Here is a 16,283-nt window from a genome sequence, read left to right on the forward strand (position 1 = left end):
CTCAGGAATAAATGATCAGCATTTATTAAATAATAATGCTCCATAAATAAAAGAAAACAATGTTGTTTTTGTGCATAACAAAAAGCTCACAATCGTGCAGTCAAAATGTAAACAGACGCTGAGCATAATAACAAGCAGCTGCTCTGTTCCCAGGTTCTACTGCGTGACTGACAGCCTGGAGTTTGAAACCCTCTTTGTAACCGTGTCTCTTACAGGTGCCATTTATGGTCCTTATACACACTCAATACAGTAATATTACGTTGAAGCAGAGTACGTATCACTCCGCGAGGCTCCTCGTAGCTGTAATGCTCCAACAATCCATCAAGCGGTGCGGCCTCGTAGCTGAGCAAAGTCGTACCAAAACATCTTTTGAAAGGTTTCTGAGCGCCGTGTAGCACATAAAATCGGTTCGAGGTCAGTAAGCACAACCAGAATTCATCCATAAGCCGCACTGTCGATTTATGAGAAAATTACAGGATTTTAAGTGCAGAAAACATAGTTTATGGTTTTCCTTTGATCTTAGCAAATATCTACGCCTCTAATTGGAACGATCACAGATTTTTCACTAATGTCTTTGCGCGGCTCCCCAATATGTCATCACACAATATCATCTTTGAGGGAGACCTAAACTGCTCATTATCTGCTATGGACCACAGTTCACACAAAAGTACACTTAGTCCAAACTCAGCATGCGTCATTCAGAGCTTTCTTGATAATTATGGGCTGGCTGATGTATGGAGATTTCATAATCCTGCTTCACATCAATACTCCTTTTTTTTCTAATGTCCATAAAACATATATTTGTATAGAAAAACGTCTCCCTTTAGTTACAGAATGTGATTATAAGACTCTGGTGATTTCTCCTCTTGTTTTTTCAATGTGTATTCCTGATGCCTGCTCCAACTATCAGCCATGGAGATTCAACTCAGTGTTGTTAGCAGATGAAGAGTTTGTAAGTTACAAAAGGTCTCAAAGAGATTTTTTTTCTATCAATCAGACCCCAGAGATGTCATCATCAGTCATTTGGGAATCTCTAAAAGCATCTGAGAGGCCAAATAATTTCATTTTGTGCCAAACAAAGTGCAACACTGAAAGAACATCATCCATAAATATTGAGTAAGAACTGGACTCTCATACAGCGAGACTCAAATGCCTTTAAACATCAGCTTATCCTGCTGATCCAAGTCCAACACTGAGTTTGTAAAAACATGTTTGTCAATCATTTTGTTTGGTTTCTGAGGAAAAAGATTCAATAACTTGCTGCTAATACACAACATTTCATCATATTTCCTCATAACCCTCTTTTGTCTGACCATTTGATCCCATTTGAATTTGCAATAAAGGATCCACAGAGTTTGGTGACAATAATGACAGTAGATGTTTGTGTGAAAGTGCTGGAAGCAAATGAGTGTGTGATGTTCTTTCAGTGTTGCACTTTGTAGACGCTCCCTGAGCACTGGTCTCACAGCCAGCTGCACATAGAGACCAGTGTTGTTAGTCCAGGTCAGAAGATGACTTGTTGGAATGAAAATGAGCTTGTAGTTTGTCTGCTTTAATAATGTGACTGGAAAAAGGTGTTGGACTTCAAATATGTCCATTTCTGTCACACTTCACCTTTAAAAGTGAAGCCATGTGGTTCCTGGAAGGAAAAACACGACTTTTTCAAGTCTTTGTCCTGTTTTTATGAGAAATGTACGACTTTAATGTGAAACATTCAGAGTTTTTTCTCTTGTTGTGTTTGTTTGAAGCTGCTTCCTGTTGGCTTCAGCTGTTTGGAGTTTCCATTTTCTAAACTTCTACATTCTGAACCTTCTTCAGCTCTGAACAGATGATGAAACACTGAATGATTTCAAGCACTTTGTCTAATAAACTTACATCTTTCATTCTTTATACAGATTGAAGGACTGTGGTTTGTCAGAGATCAGCTGTGATTATCTGGCAGCAGCACTGAAGTCCAACCCCTCCCATCTGAGAGAGCTGGACCTGAGCATCAACTACAACCTGCAGGATCCAGGAGTGAAGCATCTGTGTGGTTTCCTGGAGAGTCCAGGATGTAAACTTGAAACTCTGAGGTCAGTCAGCATGTTTTAGTTGTGCTGAGATGAATATGATGTGAAAGTTGTGCTGACACTAAACTGCAGACATCAGGCTGATATTATACTGATCCACACTGAGGATCTTCATGGTAAAGTCTGTTTTCTTCTTCTCTGGTTTAGTCCATTGACTGCAGCAGAACAATGTTCACATTTCAAACAGTGATACTCAACGTATGGCCCGCGGCCCACACGCGGCCTGCCCACCTTTCCTGATTCAGAGAGAGGGGACCCTGATTAACTGTGTAGCTTCTTCCTCACAGTTCTAAGTATCAGACACAACAATGAATAATCCACAGCTGACTGTCTTTAGCAGGTCAAAGGTCACGGCACACAGCAGACAGTCAGAAATATTCTAACTCTGATCATTTATCAGTTGTGACACTGTGAGACTTGATCAGAGGTGTGATCATCACAGCAGAGGCCTTTGTGTCAAAGTCACTGAGGATCAAACAGAAACACATGAAGCAGATTTTCCTCTTCTGGCTTTTTATAGCAGATAACCTTCAAAATATTCTGCAGTCGATCAAAAACTGAAGCAAACCATGAAGCAACATGTGAACATGAGCTGATGCTGCTGAAGTGAAGCAAAGTTACAGAGGTTTGATTACAGACACAGCTGAGAGTTTGTAATCTGTCATCATTTTAAAAAGTTTCCATGGAACAGCAGAAATGAGGCTTTACTGTCAGAGGCCGACAGCACTGAACACAACAGCAGACTGGTGGCTAATAAACAGTGAATGATGCAGAAACAGATGTTTGAAGCTGTTCTTGGAGTACACTGAGAGAGAGAGAGCTGTGCAGGCAGGAACAGCCAAAGTCAGAGAGAATTCATGAGCATATTTATCAAACGTGAAGCAGAGTTTGGATCTTCTTTTGCTGCTGCTTCACTCAGTTTTGGTTGGAGACAGATGAAACCTGCAGCTTCAGGATCTGTGAGCTGTCCACTTTCAGCCCCGACGGCGTGTCCGTGTACGTGCCGTGGAGTGAACGATCCACGCTCTGTGTTTCCATCTTTGTGTGTTTAGCTGCTCTCATTTACTGTTTTATCTGTTTGCTGCTTGTTGAAATAGTTTGTGAGCTTTAACCTGAGATTCTGGCAAAATACATTTATATTAAACATCGATTCAGGATTGAATGAATCAACATCGTTTTATTCAAATTAAAACCATTAAAATGGGAACATGAATTTTTTACAGCCGCCTCTAATGCTGGGTAATGTCAGCTGGTCCATGTGCAGCTGGCTGTGAGGCTCAGGGAGTGTCTACAAAGTGCAACACTGAAAGAACATCATCCATAAATATTGAGTAAGAACTGGACTCTCATACAGCGAGACTCAAATGCCTTTAAACATCAGCTTATCCTGCTGATCCAAGTCCAACACTGAGTTTGTAAAAACATGTTTGTCAATCAGTTTGTTTGGTTTCTGAGGAAAAAGATTCAATAAGTTGCTGCTAATACACAACATTTCATCATATTTCCTCATAAGCCTCTTTTGTCTGACCATTTGATCCCATTTGAATTTGCAATAAAGGATCCACAGAGTTTGGTGACAATAATGACAGTAGATGTTTGTGTGAAAGTGCTGGAAGCAAATGAGTGTGTGATGTTCTTTCAGTGTTGCACTTTGTAGACGCTCCCTGAGCACTGGTCTCACAGCCAGCTGCACATAGAGACCAGTGTTGTTAGTCCAGGTCAGAAGATGACTTGTTGGAATGAAAATGAGCTTGTAGTTTGTCTGCTTTAATAATGTGACTGGAAAAAGGTGTTGGACTTCAAATATGTCCATTTCTGTCACACTTCACCTTTAAAAGTGAAGCCATGTGGTTCCTGGAAGGAAAAACACGACTTTTTCAAGTCTTTGTCCTGTTTTTATGAGAAATGTACGACTTTAATGTTCTTTTTTTTTTTTTAACTCAATTTTCATTATAATTTACAACATTGCAACTTGTACTTGTCAGTGTTCACAAGTAGGACAGTTACAGGAACTGCAATGCAGAAATGTAGATTAAAATAAGAACTGCAATTAGGACGCACAAAACAAAACCCAAGCAAACAAACAAACAGACAACAACAACAACAACAAAAAGAAAAAGAAAACAAAAACAAAAACTTTATGTAATATTAAATAACATGTGACAAACTTAGCCGTAAATGGACAAAACGAAACAGACCTATGCTAAATTATTGAAACAGTAAAGCATACAGTCAGGGGTCTCATGAGCTGCCCAGAAATAATATTTCAGATTTGGAACAGCCAATCCCCCCTGCAGTTTTGACAGTTTTAATGTTTGGAACTTGATCCTTGGGCGTTTGCTTTGCCATATAAATTTGGAAAAAAGTTTATCTAAATTATCAAATGTAGAGTTGGGAATGTTAATAGGCAGCATTTGAAAAAGGTATAGAAGTCTTGGCAATACATTCATACGTATACTCTCGATCCGACCCAAGAAAGACAGAGGCAGGACTGTCCATCTCTCTAAATCTTTTTTTATTTTTGCAACTATAACTTCATAATTTACTTTAAACAAGTCTGATAATGAGTGAGGAATTTGAATTCCTAAATACTTGATACCTTCGTTTGGCCATTTAAAGCCACATCGCTCCTTGAATGTTTGTGAAATGTTTCCTCCTATATCCATTGCCAATGTTTTGTCAATATTAATTTTGTAACCAGAGAGGGAACCGTAATAATTTCTCTTAAATTAGGTAAACTGACTGCAGGATTTGAAATGTATAAAAGTACATCGTCTGCGTAGATGGACAATTTATGCTGTTCTCCATTAATTGAAAGGCCCTGAATTTCATGTTCTTCTCTAATCAACTGCGCCAGAGGCTCAATACTTATATCGAACAGCAGGGGCGACAGTGAGCATCCTTGTCTACGCCCACGTTCCAGTGGAAATCTGGCTGATATTGTTCCATTTACCCGTACAGCCGCCATTGGGTTGGAATAAAGAATCTGTATCCACTTAATTAAATTTGGCCCAAATTTGAATCTTTCAAGTGTATGGCCCAAGTACTGCCAGGAAACCCTGTCGAATGCTTTTTGCGCATCAAGAGACAGAATCATTGTTTCTTCTTGTTTGGTCTTGTACAAGGACATTAAGTTCAACAATCTACGAAAATTGTGCCCATAGTGCCTTCCTGCAATGAACCCCGTTTGATCTGGATTTATAACCTGTGTAATAATTTTACTAACTCTTTTGGCTAAAATCGTGGTGAGAATGTGTGAATCAGTATTAAGTAATGAGATTGGCCTGTATGATTGACAGTTTGTGGGGTCCTTGCCCTCTTTATGGATTACGACAATTGTAGCATCGTTCCAGGACGGCACCATAGTCCCAGTCTCCAGAGCGCAGTGGTAAGCTTTCAGTGATAAGGGTGCGACTTTGTCCTTAAGTTTTTTTATAGAATTCGTTAATAAAACCATCAGGGCCAGGACTGTTTTTAGTTTTAAGGTTTGAAATCACCTGTAAAATTTCTTGTTGTCGAATTGGTTCATCGAACTCCTTTGCTACAGACTCTGGCAGTGTTTTTAAATTGATCTTTTCTAAGAAATCAGATAGTGTATTGTTATCTTTACATGTATCTGAATTTTTATATAATGACTCGAAAAAATTGGCAAAACAACTGGTTTAGTAATCAGGGTTTGATCTGACTTCAACTTTTGGACCATATTACAAGTTTGCTGTTTCCTGAGTCTTATTGCCAGCAATCTACTAGTCCTACTACCCTGTTCATAGTACTTTTGTTTAATGAATCTTAAATTGCCCTCAATTTTCTCGTTTATTAAACTATTAAGCTCACTACGTAACATTTTAAGATCGGAAAGCAAATTGGCTGTCTGTGCTTTTTTGTGTTGTTGCTCTAGGTGTTTTATTTTGGCCTCCAATTCACACCGCCTAGCCTCTTTTCTTTTCTTCCTGGCACTTGCAAATTATATTATGCGACCTCTAATGTATGCCTTGGTGCAATCCCAGAGGGTTAAAGGCGATATTTTCGGAGTTGTGTTCAACTGCAAGTAAGTATTTAGTTCAGTATGTATGAACTCACAAAACTGCCAGTCATTTAGGAGTGAGGCATTTAATCGCCAGACTTTAATGTTCTTGATGCTCCTGTACCATCTCTCTGTCATCCTCCTCGCTCCCTCTTTGCACTCACAGTCTTTGTGCATCATTAACACTCACATGAGGAAAACCAAAGTTTTACTGGGCAGAAGATGATCATCAGTGACGCTGTCTTTAAAATACTCTTGTTAGAAATGTACGACTTTAATGTGAAACGTTCAGAGTTTTTTCTCTTGTTGTGTTTGTTTGAAGCTGCTTCCTGTTGGCTTCAGCTGTTTGGAGTTTCCATTTTCTAAACTTCTACATTCTGAACCTTCTTCAGCTCTGAACAGATGATGAAACACTGAATGATTTCAAGCACTTTGTCTAATAAACTTACATCTTTCATTCTTTATACAGATTGAAGGGCTGTGGTTTGTCAGATATTGGCCTTGAATATCTGGCAGCAGCACTGAAGTCCAACCCCTCGTATCCCACAGAGGTGGACCTGAGTGGAACCTACAGCAACCTGCAGGATCCAGGAGTGAAGCATCTGTGTGGTTTCCTGGAGAATCCACGATGTCGATTTGAAACTCTGAGGTCAGTCAGCATGTTTTAGTTGTGCTGAGATGAATATGATGTGAAAGTTGTGCTGACACTAAACTGCAGACATCAGGCTGATATTATACTGATCCACACTGAGGATCTTCATGGTAAAGTCTGTTTTCTTCTTCTCTGGTTTAGTCCATTGACTGCAGCAGAACAATGTTCACATTTCAAACAGTGATACTCAACGTATGGCCCGCGGCCCACACGCGGCCTGCCCACCTTTCCTGATTCAGAGAGAGGGGACCCTGATTAACTGTGTAGCTTCTTCCTCACACTTCTAAGTATCAGACACAACAATGAATAATCCACAGCTGACTGTCTTTAGCAGGTCAAAGGTCACGGCACACAGCACTCTGTGAAACAGTTTGGAGCAGGAATTCTTGCACATTTACAAACTGACACTGCTGCACGGCATGCTGGGTAATGCTAGCTGCTCAGGTATGGGCGTGCTAACGGCTGTGAGGCTCCGTGGCTGCAGAACACCGAAGAAGAGAAAAGAGAGGTGGAGGATGAAGAAAAGAGGCGGAGATGAAGCAGAAGTTTAGCTCCAGAGAGGAGCTGTGTCTGTGTGGGTGGGGCTCAGGCAGCTCCGCCCACACAGTGACAGTGAAGCAGGTGAAGAGTAATAAATGAAGACAGCAGACAGGATTTGATAAGCTGATGTACAAACATGTAGTATGATGGTGGCAGCTACAGAAACAGGTCCATACAGACTGAAGCGTGTCTCAGTCTGAATGTACACTGCTGTTATAAGAGCTGTGGAAACTCAGGTCAAAAGGACGTAACCACACTGCTGACAGTTCCAGGACATTCACAGAGTTACAGCATCATTTGTGACCATAAAGACAGAAAGCTCATCCAAATCCTGGGATTAAAAGTCTGTCCTGGTGGTGTTCAGTCAAACACGTCTCTGTGAAAGCTTCAATCCAACAGGCTCCAAAGTCCTTCTGCTCATTTCCTCGCCGGGTTCTTGATGCTCCTGTACCATCTCTCTGTCATCCTCCTCGCTCCCTCTTTGCAATCACAGTCTTTGTGCATCATTAACACTCACATGTGGAAAACCAAAGTTTTACTGGGCAGAAGATGATCATCAGTGACTCTGTCTTTAAAACACTCTTGTTAGAAATGTACGACTTTAATGTGAAACATTCAGAGTTTTTTCTCTTGTTGTGTTTGTTTGAAGCTGCTTCCTGTTGGCTTCAGCTGTTTGGAGTTTCCATTTTCTAAACTTCTACATTCTGAACCTTCTTCAGCTCAGAACAGATGATGAAACACTGAATGATTTCAAGCACTTTGTCTAATAAACTTACATCTTTCATTCTTTATACAGATTGAGGAGCTGTGGTTTGTCAGAGATCAGCTGTGATTATCTGGCAGCAGCACTGAAGTCCAACCCCTCCCATCTGAGACAGCTGGACCTGAGTAATGACTCCTCCTGGTTTTCGACCAACAACAACAAGCTGCAGGATCCAGGAGTGAAGCATCTGTGTGGTTTCCTGGAGAGTCCAGGATGTAAACTTGAAACTCTGAGGTCAGTCAGCATGTTTTAGTTGTGCTGAGATGAATATGATGTGAAAGTTGTGCTGACACTAAACTGCAGACATCAGGCTGATATTATACTGATCCACACTGAGGATCTTCATGGTAAAGTCTGTTTTCTTCTTCTCTGGTTTAGTCCATTGACTGCAGCAGAACAATGTTCACATTTCAAACAGTGATACTCAACGTATGGCCCGCGGCCCACACGCGGCCTGCCCACCTTTCCTGATTCAGACAGAGGGGACCCTGATTAACTGTGTAGCTTCTTCCTCACAGTTCTAAGTATCAGACACAACAATGAATAATCCACAGCTGACTGTCTTTAGAGGGTCAAAGGTCACGGCACACAGCAGACAGTCAGAAATATTCTAACTCTGATCATTTATCAGTTGTGACACTGTGAGACTTGATCAGAGGTGTGATCATCACAGCAGAGGCCTTTGTGTCAAAGTCACTGAGGATCAAACAGAAACACATGAAGCAGATTTTCCTCTTCTGGCTTTTTATAGCAGATAACCTTCAAAATATTCTGCAGTCGATCAAAAACTGAAGCAAACCATGAAGCAACATGTGAACATGAGCTGATGCTGCTGAAGTGAAGCAAAGTTACAGAGGTTTGATTACAGACACAGCTGAGAGTTTGTAATCTGTCATCATTTTAAAAAGTTTCCATGGAACAGCAGAAATGAGGCTTTACTGTCAGAGGCCGACAGCACTGAACACAACAGCAGACTGGTGGCTAATAAACAGTGAATGATGCAGAAACAGATGTTTGAAGCTGTTCTTGGAGTACACTGAGAGAGAGAGAGCTGTGCAGGCAGGAACAGCCAAAGTCAGAGAGAATTCATGAGCATACTGATCAAACGTGAAGCAGAGTTTGGATCTTCTTTTGCTGCTGCTTCACTCAGTTTTGGTTGGAGACAGATGAAACCTGCAGCTTCAGGATCTGTGAGCTGTCCACTTTCAGCCCCGACGGCGTGTCCGTGTACGTGCCGTCGAGTGAACGATCCACGCTCTGTGTTTCCATCTTTGTGTGTTTAGCTGCTCTCATTTACTGTTTTAGCTGTTTGCTGCTTGTTGAAATAGTTTGTGAGCTTTAACCTGAGATTCTGGCAAAATACATTTATATTAAACATCGATTCAGGATTGAATGAATCAACATCGTTTTATTCAAATTAAAACCATTTAAATGGGAACATGAATTTTTTACAGCCGCCTCTAATGCTGGGTAATGTCAGCTGGTCCATGTGCAGCTGGCTGTGAGGCTCAGGGAGCGTCTACAAAGTGCAACACTGAAAGAACATCATCCATAAATATTGAGTAAGAACTGGACTCTCATACAGCGAGACTCAAATGCCTTTAAACATCAGCTTATCCTGCTGATCCAAGTCCAACACTGAGTTTGTAAAAACATGTTTGTCAATCATTTTGTTTGGTTTCTGAGGAAAATGATTCAATAAGTTGCTGCTAATACACAACATTTCATCATATTTCCTCATAACCCTCTTTTGTCTGACCATTTGATCCCATTTGAATTTGCAATAAAGGATCCACAGAGTTTGGTGACAATAATGACAGTAGATGTTTGTGTGAAAGTGCTGAAAGCAAATGAGTGTGTGATGTTCTTTCAGTGTTGCACTTTGTAGACGCTCCCTGAGCACTGGTCTCACAGCCAGCTGCACATAGAGACCAGTGTTGTTAGTCCAGGTCAGAAGATGACTTGTTGGAATGAAAATGAGCTTGTAGTTTGTCTGCTTTAATAATGTGACTGGAAAAAGGTGTTGGACTTCAAATATGTCCATTTCTGTCACACTTCACCTTTAAAAGTGAAGCCATGTGGTTCCTGGAAGGAAAAACACGACTTTTTCAAGTCTTTGTCCTGTTTTTATGAGACATGTATGACTTTAATGTGAAACATTCAGAGTTTTTTCTCTTGTTGTGTTTGTTTGAAGCTGCTTCCTGTTGGCTTCAGCTGTTTGGAGTTTCCATTTTCTAAACTTCTACATTCTGAACCTTCTTCAGCTCTGAACAGATGATGAAACACTGAATGATTTCAAGCACTTTGTCTAATAAACTTACATCTTTCATTCTTTATACAGATTGAAGGGCTGTGGTTTGTCAGATATTGGCCTTGATTATCTGGCAGCAGCACTGAAGTCCAACCCCTCGTATCCCACAGAGGTGGACCTGAGTGGAACCTACAGCAACCTGAAGGGTTCAGGAGTGAAGCATCTGTGTGATTTTCGGGAGAATCCACGATGTCGATTTGAAACTCTGAGGTCAGTCAGCATGTTTTAGTTGTGCTGAGATGAATATGATGTGAAAGTTGTGCTGACACTAAACTGCAGACATCAGGCTGATATTATACTGATCCACACTGAGGATCTTCATGGTAAAGTCTGTTTTCTTCTTCTCTGGTTTAGTCCATTGACTGCAGCAGAACAATGTTCACATTTCAAACAGTGATACTCAACGTATGGCCCGCGGCCCACACGCGGCCTGCCCACCTTTCCTGATTCAGAGAGAGGGGACCCTGATTAACTGTGTAGCTTCTTCCTCACAGTTCTAAGTATCAGACACAACAATGAATAATCCACAGCTGACTGTCTTTAGCAGGTCAAAGGTCACGGCACACAGCACTCTGTGAAACAGTTTGGAGCAGGAATTCTTGCACATTTACAAACTGACACTGCTGCACGGCATGCTGGGTAATGCTAGCTGCTCAGGTATGGGCGTGCTAATGGCTGTGAGGCTCTGTGGCTGCAGAACACCGAAGAAGAGAAAAGAGAGGTGGAGGATGAAGAAAAGAGGCGGAGATGAAGCAGAAGTTTTGCTCCAGAGAGGAGCTGTGTCTGTGTGGGCGGGGCTCAGGCTGCTCCGCCCACACAGTGACAGTGAAGCAGGTGAAGAGTAATAAATGAAGACAGCAGACAGTATTTGATAAGCTGATGTACAAACATGTAGGTCGTGTCCAAATTCATGGGCTGCATCCTCCTGAGGCCGCATTTGTAGACCGATTACGTCACAGCGACACGTCGAAGGCTGTCCAAATTCGTAGACTCCTCCGAATGCAGCCAACAAATGCGTCCTCCTTTTCCCCGAATTTGAAGGATGGGTCGGGTGTGTCCTTCGTGGCCTATCATATCCCAGAATTCATAGCGCGGCCCAGCCAAACTCCAGTTTCCAACAATGGCGGCCGCTACTAAGTTTTAAAATTACTCATACTAATCTTTTTCGGTCACAAAATAAACTTTTAACATATTTTCAGGCGAGAAAGTAGCTGTGTAAACATCAAATATCTGCTCGGTTTATCAAGATACCGCATATTTGCAAAAGTGCTTCGACGTTTTCGGAGACGTCTGCTACCCACCAGCTCGATAGCTCGCCGGGAGCTCGAGGGTCACTGAAGCCGCCGAGAACGGCACAACTCCCGGCACATCATTTTCAGATCACCGCGGACTTTCGCTACTCAGGTTAAACGTGATATATAAGTCACTTAGACAACCTCAAAATGTTATTGTTTGGCTTTTTTCAGTGTTTTGTTTGTTCGTGAGTAAATCGGTTTGGCTGAGATTAAAGTTATTAGATTAGATTAGATAAAATAAAACTTTATTAATCCCCCAGGTGGGTTCCTCCTTGGTCTTTACAGAGCTGACTAAACGTCAAACAGAAAACTGATTAAACAGAAGTATGAGACGGTCGAGAATTTACGCCAGTGTCCTGTTATATTTTAGATAGCAAGGAGCAGACGGCTGAGTTTATTAAACTCCACCGAGACAGCGGTGACGCTAATCAGAAGGCTAGACCGTCCAATTTCCCCAGCCGTTTATTTCCAGCCTACCCGACCTTCTGAGGACCCAGCCCACGTAGACCGCAAAGGCCGGGTCCTCGGGAGGATGCAGCCCATGAATTTGGACACGACCGTAGAATGATGGTGGCAGCTACAGAAACAGGTCCATACAGACTGAAGCGTGTCTCAGTCTGAATGTACACTGCTGTTATAAGAGCTGTGGAAACTCAGGTCAAAAGGACGTAACCACACTGCTGACAGTTCCAGGACATTCACAGAGTTACAGCATCATTTGTGACCATAAAGACAGAAAGCTCATCCAAATCCTGGGATTAAAAGTCTGTCCTGGTGGTGTCCAGTCAAACACGTCTCTGTGAAAGCTTCAATCCAACAGGCTCCAAAGTCCTTCTGCTCATTTCCTCGCCGGGTTCTTGATGCTCCTGTACCATCTCTCTGTCATCCTCCTCGCTCCCTCTTTGCACTCACAGTCTTTGTGCATCATTAACACTCACATGAGGAAAACCAAAGTTTTACTGGGCAGAAGATGATCATCAGTGACTCTGTCTTTAAAACACTCTTGTTAGAAATGTACGACTTTAATGTGAAACATTCAGAGTTTTTTCTCTTGTTGTGTTTGTTTGAAGCTGCTTCCTGTTGGCTTCAGCTGTTTGGAGTTTCCATTTTCTAAACTTCTACATTCTGAACCTTCTTCAGCTCTGAACAGATGATGAAACACTGAATGATTTCAAGCACTTTGTCTAATAAACTTACATCTTTCATTCTCTATACAGATTGGAGCGCTGTGATTTGTCAGAGATCAGCTGTGATTATCTGGAAGCAGTGCTGAAGCTCAACCCTTCGTATCCCAGAGAGGTGGACCTGAGAGACCACAAGCTTCAGGATTCAGGAGTGAAGCAGCTGTGTGTTCTTCTGGAGAATCCACAACATCAAATTGAAGCTCTGAGGTCAGTCTCCACGTTTTAGTTGTGCTGACACTGTCGATCTGTGGAACTAAAACCTTTATACAGGAAGTCTGGTTCAGCTCTTTGTAGACCTTCTAATCTCTGATGCTCTGAGTCTTACTCAGTAGATGATGCAGAGTTGTGAAGCCGATGTGGGTGAGGACACTCGCCCAGCTCTAACTACTTTGACGTCCAGGCGGCTTCCCTGCTTGTCCTGATACAAACAAACCTGAGTAACCTTGCAGGTCAGATCTCATCAGTCACACCTGTTATGGCAGCTCTCCTCTAGATTGTAGTTCTTGTTAACCTGGGATGGTTTTAGAAGCCTGGACCACAGACTGCAAGGGAAGATATTACTGGGAAAGGCCAAAGCAACCTATTAGACCCATTAAACACTAACATAGATGAATACTCAGATTTAAACCTTTATTGTTTCACAAAGGGTTAAAAAGGGAACGTCCACAGTTTAGACTGCAGCAGATTTTATTAAAGCAGTTTGACAGGAGCAAAGCAAAAACACAAAGAATAAGTGTTTCACATATTAATACATATAACATAATAATAAAAGAAAAGCAAAATAATGATACAAAAGAATGAAAAAGTTGTCCAGAGCAGCAGGATGTCTGAGGTCTGCAGAAACACAAAAACACAGCAGCTAAAAATAGTTGTTGAAAGAAAACGAGGTGGGAGCTGCTGATTCCTGAGCTTTGATACTGGATTAGCTTCAGTAGTTATTCCCATCACTGCTGTAGGAGCTACATTTAGTCACAGCTGATTGTCTCCTTTGACCAATCAGAAGACTACTGTTGTAAAAACAAGCAGACAAAGAACCAATGAGAGTGAAGAACAGGATAAAGAGCTCGTGTGATGGAGGCAAAGCAATAATCAGCAGACTGTAGCAGTTTCTATCTGGATGAAAGTAGAAGGAGCTCAGCGGAGCTCAGTCCCATATCTTTGGTTAGAAACAACATCAGTGATTTCCTGCTGCTCGAGATGATTCCAGCAGCTCTCATTACAGCAGCTGATGAGAGAAACAGCTGATGGCTCACAGCTCGTACACTGTTGGATCTCCAGATGTTCACGTGGCTGAAGTCTGTGAAGAAACTGTGGTCCACGTAGTTCACACGGCCTCAGATTGGACCGAGCTCCCTGGATCACTGCAGCATCCTCAGTACATGGACGTCTCTGCTCCTCAGTCTTGGAGCCCCTGCAGGTCCATCCACACCACCAGGGTCTTCTCACTCACCTTTCCTTTGTCCTCGTCCTTCATCGGCCGTGCTGTGTCTTTGTTCCTGCGGTGTTGTTCCCACGATGCAGCGCTGATGTTCCCTCCTTGAATGCACAACAAGTACGGTGCTGGTCTTTCTCGGGTGGAGCAGAGACAGATTGAAGTCTTTCAGGCTTTAGTGCCGACTTCCCTGACAGAGGCTGGACTCCATGGTCTGCACAGGAGGCTTCTACACTGTGTGGAGGTGACTCCTGGACTCGAAGACAGGCTGCAGGTACATGTGTGATGAAGAGGAGCTACAGCAGTGTGATGGAGCTGCAGGTGTGAAGGAAGTCCTGCTGTCCTGTCCCACCCTCATCTTTGCTTCCTCTGTCTTCTCTGGACTTGTCCTCCTGTTTCAGAAACAGCACTGCTTCATGCCGAGGGTGGACGGGAGCGTTGGCTCTGATTCTTTTACCGTCCACCACAAGGAGACACTGATGCTGACCTCCTGATTCATCTGCATGTGTTCTGCTTCACACTGCTCACCTCCACCAAAGACTTCACAAACATCTTCTTTCTTTGAGTCCAGTTTGTCCCACAAACACTTCCAAATCTCCTCCTCTGAGATTCTGCAGCTTCTTGCAGTGTGACTCAGCTGACTTCTGACAGACCACAGACTGGCACAGCATCCACATGTGTCTCCTTTCAAACAGGCTCTTGATGTTTCCTCCCACATCATTCTGGCCTCTCAGTCTCCTTTGTTCTCCAGCTCTGTAGCTCCAGCTGGTGAAGCTTCAGTTTTCCATGTTAGTAACAGTAAACTACAGCCTCTGCTGTCAGCTGGGTAACTAAACAGAGCTGCAGCACGTCTCTGCGGTGGTGCTACATCCAGCCTGCAGACGGCCGTCTACATGTTGTAGTGGTTTACAGTCACCAGGGGGCGCTGTCCCAGCCATGCAGGCAGTGGGCTGCTCTGCTTGTGCTGTTGTTGGTGAAGCTGAAGTGAAAGTGATAGGTTTGTAGTTTGAACCTATCCACTGGAACGTTAAGGACAATCTGCTACGCAGCAAAAAGCAAGACACAAGGCACCAAAGTTCTCTGGTTTACTCATGCATGAGGGAGACCTGGCTGGAGCCAAGCGTCGTTCCACCACTTGACCACCATCAGACTCTCAGCCAGGCTCCCCATAGCACTCCTTTTATTGTGGTTACATGAATATGCATAGGGTCATTAACATATAGCATCTCACATAGGTATACATGTGAACAAAGAATACTGTGTGTGTGTGTGTGTGTGTGTGTGTGTGTGTGTGTGTGTGTGTGTGTGTGTGGTACTGCTGATCAAAGGGTCATATAACATCCTTGGTCAGGAAGAGGGTAGACCCCCCTTCACCCTAGATGGTTCACCCTAGATAACATGGTGAGGAAGTCCAGCGGTTCATCTAAACAAAAAGCACTTAGACTAGAACAGACGTAGCTACGTTAATCCTGCCATAAAACAATAAGAGAAGGTACGACCTCTCTCGTGCTCCCAGGATGTGGGTGTGCATTCCAGTGTGGAATACACACCAAGCCCCTGCAGCCTGCTAAAGATCACACATCCTATCACTACACAATTGATTATACACCTCTAAGAATATATGGTTAAATATTTCCTAATACAAATGACAATAATAAAATCTAAACCCATCATCACCACCCTGTATTGTCATTTTTTAAGGCTATACGGCATATATATATCTTCAGCTCTACACCACTTGTCAACATTTTCAGTGCAGGCTTCATTTCATACACACATATTAGCCTTAGCATCCATGTCACTCTGCTGCAACAGTATGAAATTGGTAAAGGTGTTAGCAATCATTTTATTCACCATCGATCTTACACATGGCAAAATGCAACCTGTAAACAAGCAAAGCAAAGCCAATAATGTAAGAATGGGAGTCAAAAACTTTAGAAACATATTCCACCATGGTCCAGATGTCAACCAGGCTATCCAGCCTTGTGACGTGTCTCCTCCTGATGTGTGGTC

General features: G+C 42.6%; 1 protein-coding gene across 1 annotated transcript in view; it reads left to right on the forward strand.

Annotated features, from left to right (window-relative positions):
• LOC309701483 (NACHT, LRR and PYD domains-containing protein 12-like) overlaps nucleotides 1–16,283 on the forward strand; it is a 442,279-nt gene that overhangs the window by 161,375 nt on the left and 264,621 nt on the right. Inside the window, exons 9-10 of the mRNA XM_082525719.1 lie at nucleotides 6,563–6,742; nucleotides 8,082–8,282. Of these exons, the coding sequence (XP_082381845.1) occupies nucleotides 6,563–6,742; nucleotides 8,082–8,282 (381 nt within the window). The remainder of the gene's footprint in view (nucleotides 1–6,562; nucleotides 6,743–8,081; nucleotides 8,283–16,283) is intronic.

The sequence above is a fragment of the Aulonocara stuartgranti genome (genome assembly GCF_965226115.1).
Source record: "Aulonocara stuartgranti genome assembly, chromosome: 23".
Taxonomy (NCBI): Eukaryota; Metazoa; Chordata; class Actinopteri; order Cichliformes; family Cichlidae; genus Aulonocara; species Aulonocara stuartgranti.